Source organism: Stylophora pistillata, chromosome 11, assembly GCF_964205215.1.
Source record: "Stylophora pistillata chromosome 11, jaStyPist1.2, whole genome shotgun sequence".
NCBI lineage: Eukaryota > Metazoa > Cnidaria > Anthozoa > Scleractinia > Pocilloporidae > Stylophora > Stylophora pistillata.
In genome coordinates, this window is record NC_142529.1 from 10,360,968 (window position 1) to 10,369,936 (window position 8,969).

The 8,969-nt window shown below is 36.0% G+C and overlaps 2 protein-coding genes across 2 annotated transcripts; one reads left to right on the forward strand and one right to left on the reverse strand.

The window, feature by feature from the left end:
• Window positions 1-49: 49 nt before the first annotated feature.
• Window positions 50-8,790, forward strand: LOC148719975 (uncharacterized). Its single transcript, XM_088737809.1, has 8 exons — window positions 50-241; window positions 330-512; window positions 684-725; window positions 885-1,025; window positions 5,682-5,891; window positions 6,537-6,637; window positions 6,771-6,945; window positions 7,111-8,790. Exons 1-8 carry the CDS (start codon window positions 64-66, stop codon window positions 7,236-7,238), a joined length of 1,158 nt encoding a protein of 385 aa, XP_088593935.1. The 5' UTR covers window positions 50-63; the 3' UTR covers window positions 7,239-8,790.
• LOC148719976 (uncharacterized) lies at window positions 4,352-5,653 on the reverse strand. The gene is made up of 3 exons (XM_088737808.1): window positions 5,383-5,653; window positions 5,181-5,269; window positions 4,352-5,043 (listed from the first exon to the last, which is right to left on the reverse strand). Exons 1-3 carry the CDS (start codon window positions 5,578-5,580, stop codon window positions 4,614-4,616), a joined length of 717 nt encoding a protein of 238 aa, XP_088593934.1. The 5' UTR covers window positions 5,581-5,653; the 3' UTR covers window positions 4,352-4,613.
• Window positions 8,791-8,969: the final 179 nt, after the last annotated feature.

Genomic DNA, 8,969 nt, shown 5'->3' on the forward strand with positions numbered 1-8,969 from the left:
TAGGACAGTACGAGTGGTTTATTTATTTAAGCTTGTATAAGCAAAAAATGTTTTCCGATTTAGATGTATTCATTGATCGCGTGGAATTCAAAGGATGGTGTGGTACTTCAAAGAGAAGAACTTGATGTTCAATCAACTAAGAAGCTCACAGTTATGAACGGAGAAAAAATGGAGCCAGGTGCAACAGTCAATATGCTCTTCAAAAAGCACATTTGGGGAGGCAAAATCAAATCGCTTCATGGTATGTAATTCACACATTGTGTTTTGTAATTCATTAATTGATGTGTCGACTTGACTTGTTTTGATCTCATTTATCAATTAATTATCAGCTTCAAAAAAGAGTGCAGAAGAAGAAGTCGACGAAACGTTACGTGAAAGCTGTGTAAGTGAGGAGGAATTTGAAGAAGTGGAAACAAGTAATACTCCAAAAAGGAACAGGAAAAGGAAAAGTTACAGAGAAGATTTTGAAGAGATGGTCGATGAGGAAAAAACAACAAATGAAGAAAGTGATGGTACAGTGTCTGTCATTTTGACCGATTGCATGTAATTTCATAACAATTTTGAAAAAGCAGTTGTTTTTGTATGTTACTGAAATTCTATTTTCATGTTTTATAAATATAACTTTCAAAGTATATATCATGACCACACCTTAGTAAGGATAATGTGCTCTATTTCGGTTTCAGCCTCGAATCGTTCTCCAACAGTCAAAGAAAAGAGTGGTTCAGGTAAAAATTTCAAGTTGAAGTTTTTAGATAGATACTCTTCCATTTAACTTTGTCGTGGTAAATTTTGCTCTATCCTTACAATAAAAGTTAGCAAGACAAGCGAAACATTGTACATGACCAAAGGTGTAATTTCTCTTTCCATTAATACTCTCACACTAGCAAAGAAAAGTAAGAAATCAGCTAATGCTACTGCTAGAGGAGGAACAACAGAAGCACCAAAAACTGCAAGTGAATTAAGAAAAAATATCAGTGCCCAGCATGATGAACTGGTAGTTTCAGCGATTCTAGGTGCGTGTCCCACCTCAGAGCCCCAACATGATGAACTGCATTACCAGCAATGCGAGTCATATTGCGTCTCAAATACCGTACGTCAATCAAAGATTACTTTCAAAATGGCTTCCCGAAGATACAAAGAAATGTATGGGATCTGAAATAAAATCTTATTTTTTGGCAGTTTAAATAAATTAAATTCTACGTGCCGACCTCTCGTTGATAAATAATATGCAACTGCACTACGAAGCGAAAGTTTTTTCACCGTTTCGTTTATTCGTCGAGCCGCGGAATAGAGGTAAAATAACAAAGATCTTCGGTTGTACTTCCTTTATAGTTTCATCCAAATACCTTCACTTACCTTCACTTCCATGCTTTGAGCTGTCCGTGTGTTTCATGCTTTCATCGGTGCCGACCCCTCAAAATTTTCTTCAGTTTACGATCTTTCAAATACGTTAAATAAAGCCTTCCATGATAAAATAGGAGGCCGCAAATCAATCTTGAAAATAGGGCTTTTTCACTATTAGACGTAACCTTTACCTGAGCTCGCGAATGTCCTGTAGGACGCGAAGAACGACCACTTTCCATCGTTTTCTTCGTGAAAAAAGTCGCCATATTTACTTCAGCTTAGCAGCCTAGCATTTCCACGCTTTTTACCGCTGTTTTAACAATCTGCAGACTCCTACAAGCGCCAAATCGCGCCAATTATAAAAAACAAAACTTGTATCACTGTGAGCTCATTCCAGTCTGAATCGTCAAAAAATGTCTGATGTTTTGCTCGATTTCGAAAAGAAATCCCTAGAATTTCAACTTAAGGTCACTGAATCTCCTCTTTCTTATATAAAACAGCAATGCGTTCAAGAATCTCGAATAGCTCTGGCAATATACATCCCGTATCCAATTTTGATGAAATGGCATGAGCTTGTTGGAATAAAAGACGAGAGAGGAAATGAGTTAAACTACATTGACCTTCTTAATTTTTGGATTCCTGGTCGATGGTTTAAAGTAAGCAAGGAGAACGGATCAAGAATCCACGGAAGATTGAGACGTGAAGCCGGTGCAGTTGTGAACAAATACACTGGGAAGAAAGTTAGTGGAAGTAAGAGAGAAGAGGCAAACAGGAAAGGGCTAACCCTTAACATTTATGAAACTGAGCTTGTGGTGCCTCATGAAATAGAAGAGAATCTGTCTGCTGCAGAGCAAGAAATAAAAGAATGGAAATTGAGGTACAAGGATCTTGAGAAGGAGAAGGAAAGCTTGGCAAGGGGAATGATGGAAGCAATAAGAAGAAAAGAAAATGAAATGGGAGAAACGGTCAAAACTACAGAGGAAAAGTTCAGAGATATTGAAGAAAAAAATAAAGAACTTTCTGAGTACATACAAAATTTAGAGAAAAAGACTGGTTTTCTTTGCCAAGGGAAAACTATAGACAGTTTGGGAAAAAGACAGCAATCGAGAAGACTGAAGGAGCTGAAAGAAAAATCAGAAATTGCCCTCTGGTTTCTTGAGTCACATGGACTCAAGCTGTCTTTTCTCAAGGTCCAGGAGGCAGCAACTAATGAATTTCACACCCTGGAATTTGACCAGTTGTCAGCTAATGAGACTGACCAGAACAACCTAGAAACTCTTCTATTTTTACTGGACAAATTCTGTGCAAGTGATGAACTTTACCATGAGTTGTCTCTTTTGTCTGAAGATTTACCAAGGACATATTTGATCAAACAAAGGAGGAATGAACTGAATAAACTCTGTCATATTGAAAGAACACCAGGTCAATACCCTGGTGCACAACTTTCATTTTCTGAAACTCTACAAGATCACATCAAACAATTTTTGGAGTCAAATTCAAACCACAAAGGTGATGAACCAATAAAGGTAAAGATCAGTTGTGATGGTGCGAAGATGTCGAGGTCAGCAAATTTTATGATAATGTCATTCTCACTCCTTCAAACAGGGGATTTAGTTATGTCATCAAAGGGCAACAGGACAATTGGTGTAGTCAATGGCCCTGAAAAATATGAAACAATTGAGACATCATTTTCAGAAATTATCAATGACATAAATTCTGTGAATAAAAATGGGAAGATCAAGGTTAATGACAAAGAAATAGCTGTTCAATTATTTCTCGGTGGAGACTACAAGTTCTTGCTGATGGCCATGGGGATGTCTGGGGCTACCTCAGACTATGCATGCCTTTGGTGTAAGGTGCACAAGCTTTTCAGGTGGGACATGTCCAAAGATCTGTCCCATTATAACGAAGAGCTCAAGAGAACACTCCAAGAAATTAAAGAGTTAAGTTCCTCTTCAAAGAAATTTTCATGTGTGAAAAGTCCATTGTTTACTATTGAGCTTGACCACATTATTCTTGATGAATTGCATTTAATGCTGAGAGTAACTGACAAACTGACTGAAAATTTAATCACAGAAGTAATGGAGAAGGATGCAAAGCAAGATTTTAACATGGCTCGGGGTAAGGAAAAGGGTGTAAACCTTGACATTCTCATTAAAACAATCAATGAACTCGGCATAACTTTTTCTCTCTGGGAGAAAAAAAATGCTGATGGGAAAGGCAGTGGAACATATGACTGGACTAGCCTTGTTGGGTCTGACAAGAAAAAGCTGACAAAACTTTTGCCAGCAAAACTCGAAGAACTAGATATCCTGTTCCCAGAAACAAAAGAAACAGTCATCAAACTCTGGAAAGATTTTTATACACTCTACAGTTTAATCAACTCTGATTCAAATGCTGGTGACTTTTACCTTGACATTTTCCAGAAATCTAAAGACTTTGTAAATTTGTTTTGTTCACTTGGTGGTGTTCGAATAGGATATGAAAAGAAGAGAGTGACTCCTTACATGCATGCATTAGTATATCATGTACCAATGTTCATCAAAAATCATAAAAACTTCAGACAGTTCACTGGTCAAGGCATTGAAAAAAATAATGATGATGCCAAGAAAATATACTTTCAAAAATCAAATAAGTGGGATGCGGCTCAGGATGTTCTGCTTCTGGAACACAGGCAGGAGGCACTAAAGCACTGCGAGAGAGAAAAAAGGCAGTACACCAAACGAAAAGCAGCTTACTGGGAGGATGGCATCATCGAGACACGAAAAAAAAGAAAGAGGGCATGTTTAAGAGAACTACAAAATGACCACAATGGAGCTGATGTACAAGGAAATAACTTAAGCGAAGATAAATACAACAAAATGACTGTTAAGCAGTTAAGACAGGAAATCAAATCTATAGGTATTAATGTGAAAGGGATTGCAAAGCTGAAAAAATGTCAATTGGTTGAGATTTTGAAGCAAAATCAGTAACTATGGCAAGCAAAGGAACAACAGATATGCAGACATGTATCACAAAATATATTTTTTAATTTGATTATTTGCAAAAATATCTTGTGAATAATTTTTAATGCTAATATGAATACTAAACTTTTGTTTGTTTATATGCTTACAACAAAATAATAACAATAATTTTGATATAGTGTATTTAATCATAAAGCATATAACTTTCTTTGATTTTCAATTGTTGCAATCACATATTCCACTAGAAATCTCTGCAAAATTATTTTGTAGATTTTCTTGTTTTATATTTATCTGTTCTAAGATAAATTAAATGTTTTTACAATCGCATGCTTTCCTGTTGACATATATCATAACTTTTTCAACTGGAAAATTTGGAGCAATTTTGACCTGACCACTGGATAAAACGTAACGTTTTTTTGAATTGTTAAGGACAGTTTTTAACTTAACAGGAAAGTCAACTGCTATTCCTTGTCCAAGTTGATTGAAATAATAGTACCAATATGGTGGAAGTTCAAATCGAGTAAAATCATTTTTTTCATAGAGTATACTAACTCCGTCTTCTGCTCTTTTACCTTTTCCTTTAAAAACGTATCTCACAATATCATGATCCATTCTAATTTCAGTGGAATAAAGAACTTTAACCGCATTCGATTTTAGGATTGAAAGAATGCCTTCCAGAAATGCAACTGATGCGCTCTGTAGTCTTTCCACGGTAACAGTGGGGTTGCTGTATGCCCTAGAAAGTTTTTAATGCAGAAAACAAAACATAAGATTGGAATCGAAAACGTGTTACGGTTAAGACGATCAAACCATCTTCTATAATGAAGCTCACATTTAAGCTTAAAATCACCATCGAAAACAAACTAAATATACCTGATAAGATGCTCATTCAAATGAGCCGAAGGCTCCCACGTGCTTGTCCACAATGGCCAGTCCTTCCATTTTACTAGGTATTCAAAGTCCTGAAATTGTCAGAGATTGATTAGAGCTGTTTATGAACTTACTTCGATTGTAGTATAAATTTCATCCGAAGTAAAATATAGCTGCAGGAACATAAAAGGGTCAATACACATACCTCGTTCTTCAATCTTCGCCGGCTGATAAGTCTCTCCACAAAATAAACTTTAGATCCGCTTTTAAATTTTCTCCTTCCTTTCAAATGAACTTCTAAATCCACTGTAGAAAGAACATTTAGTGCTTTATAATCAACTCGATTCCTCCGCGGAAATCTACTTCGCTCCATGTTTACATGAAATCTGACGCCATAGCGCATGAACAGTAGAACCTGAAGAAACTACTGACCTCGCGGACCGCGGGAGTAAAATGTCTCGGATTGCTGGTAATGGGTAGTTTCGGAGACTCTTGGTGTGTGCCCCATCTCAGAGCCCTCTCTGCCTAAGTCAGTCCACCCTCCCAAACATTCACACTTTGGAGGAAAACAACCAAAGCAACACCGCCCGCCCCCAAAATGCATCAGCGCTATTTGCAGAGGGGAAAAGGAAGAGCTCAAAGAAGAGTTGAAAGACAAAAAAGAGGAGTTAGCTAATACAAAGAAGGAGTTAGCTAATGCATTAGAAGAGCTCAGTAAGTAATAACCATAGAATAATAACTTTAAAACTAGTTAATTGCTTATGCATAATAGACTTATTTCAAATATCTACATTTACTTACATTTAAGGCCTGGCTGAGGAAACAACAGGAACATAATAATAGTTTACTGAGTCATGAAAAGGAGGGTTCAGAGGTTACCCAGAACTTAAACATAAGAGTAAAGTGTGTTTACGAACCATAAGGCCCATCAGGCTGGTGCTTAACTCTGGTTTCCTAAGCATGAAGTGACTAGGAGTATTTCTACTCCCCCCTGTATAGGATGCTAGTCCATCGCAGGCCGTGGTTACCCCCAGCTTAAAATTTGCCGGTACCCATTTAAACACCTGGGTGAAGAGAAGCACTTTGAGAGTAAAGTGTCTTGCCTAAGAACACAACACAATGTCCCTGGCCTGGATGCGAACCCGGACCACTCGATCTGGAGTTGAGTGCACTGCCATGAGGCCACCATGCCTCCCACAACCTCAACATAGTTTCTTTCCCAAAATTACCTGGTAGTACCCTAGCCAGCACTTGAACAAGAGCTCTTGAACAGTAGTCTTGCATATTAAACATTAGGCCTACTGTGACTCCAACCCTATGAAAACAGAGACTTCATTGATGTTTTTAACATTATTTTAGGGGAACTAAAGGCTTTGCAGCCCATTCCAAGCAGTAGTGGAGATTTGCAGGAGAATGTAGACTATGGCAAACTTCCCAGATCAGTTGGCCAGGCAAACAATGTAAGTTAATAGTTTTCAAATAGTTATTTATTGATTGAGGAAGAGCACACATGCTTAACTACCATAAGCTCTAATGAATTATCATGTATGGTTGAACCAGGCCCTAATACATTTAATTTTCTTTGAATTTTAGTGGGAGGAGATATCAAATGGGGTTTGGTGCTGCCCCATCAAAGTAAAGGCAGCTGTAAAAAACGCAAGTACAAGAACAGGGCTTGCCTGTGCCTTGCTGGGTATATTTTACCCAAAGGAAAAACTTCAAGGACGGCGCCTGCATGAACTTGACCAGGATGTCATAGAAGCTATTAGTAGTATATATGTACCTTGCATAAATACTACATAGTTGAATTCAAATTAAAACTGAATACCTAATGTCATGTTTGTTTTTAAAATAACATTTCCATTTAAACAAAATTGCAGATTTTCCATGGTTGCTAAACTTACCAAGGAGCCAAAACCAAGAAAAACAAAAGTTGGAGATGACAGGAAGCCTGCACAGTCTCCACTCTCTCGCAGTGGAATAAAGCAGGCCATGCGAATGAAGTGCAATACCATTATTTCCTTGCAGAAAAAGAAGGTATCAAATGACAAATTGTTATGAAAAAGCATGTCATGATAAATATGGCCAATGAACATTTAGTGAATTTAATTGCAAAGAGGACTGTAATTGTTTCCCTTAAGTGTCAGGAAGGAAATAATGCTAGTTAAATATGATTAGAAGGTCAAAGGTTTTTGTAATTGATATTAATGAAATAGAAAAATGTTTGTAAAGGAAAATTTTCTCTTATTTTCTTTAAAGGATGCAAGATGAGATGACAATGAAAAATGAGAAGAATCCTCAATCATTCTTTTTTTTGACAAATTCACATTGGCTGTTCAGGATTACATACTTTAATTCACTCCTTTTTACAAGGAAATTACAAGCTGGACTCACAAGTGTTATGAGAATCAATAGACAAAGGTTATTGATGGGAGAATAATTATTACAGTAACTATGAAAAGTCAAAGCAGAACCTGATTTTGCAGAATAAGGTATCTGGGTAAATCCCAACTATTGTAAACTAAGGTACTCTAGCTGTAAAATCAGAGTTGTAATGAAGTCATCCAAAGACTAGAGTTTAATTATTGTCACCTTTCTGACTACAGCGTTGTTACGTATTTTCAGCACTACCAATGGTGGAATACAAAGTTTTTCGTTTGAGTGAGTTAGTTTTCAGATCTCTGTAGTTAAAGGGTCAATATGTCTGACACATTTTAGTACATAATATTTTACCTTTTTATCTGAAAAGTGTCTGTAAAATAATTTAAAGTAATTCCTGTTACAAAACAGACGGATGTGCAGGTAATAAATTTTATAATTTAATATTGCACCTTTTGATTTTGTTGGATTATAAGCATATTTTCGACCAGCAAATGATTATATTATAACTACTTTGAATGCAATTCTCTAAATACATGCATGTTCCTGCCTAAATAGGTTTGTGGCATGGTCCACACCATTCAAGTGCATAATTTAATCAACAAACCCCTCCTTCAAATCCTAATTAGCACTATGTATATGGTATGTAAAATCTATTTAAAAGGTGTGTGATCACTAGTTCAATTTAGTACTTACCTTGTTCATTGATGCTATTAAAAAGCTATATAAATTGTATTTAACTCACCTTAAAAAGACAATTGGTTACCTATGTTTTCTCTATTTTAATTCTATTAAAAGGCTGCTGAGTTTATTGTCAGTTGTCTAAGCTTCAACTTGCTCCTATTTAAATACTATGTGAATTGGCATTTCAAACCTATGCAGATGCTATTTATAAGCTATCTTTAATTTTCTACACTAGCCTGCTCAAAAGTGTATTACATAGCTTTTACCTACACTATGTAAAGGTTCCGTTTGACTGGTAAAAAAGTACAATTTTTTATCAAAATATATAGCAAAAGTCATAGCAATTACATACAATTTGAATAACACCCTCTCTATCACTTTAAACATAGAACTTTAATACACTATACCTACTTTTTACATAGAGTAGCCACATAGTATTTACATAGGTAAAAAGCTATATAAATTGTATTTAACTCACCTTAAAAAGACTATTGGTAACCTATGTTTACTCTATTTTAATTCTATTAAAAGGCTATTAAGTTTATTTTCAGTTGTCTAAGCTTCAGCTTGCTCCTATTTAAATACTATGTGAATTGGCATTTCAAACCTATGTAGATGCTATTTATATGCTATCTATAGTTTCCTAAGCTAGCCTGCTCAAATGTGTATTACATAGCTTTTACCTACACTATGTAAAGGTTCCATTTGACTAGTAAAAAAATAGGATTT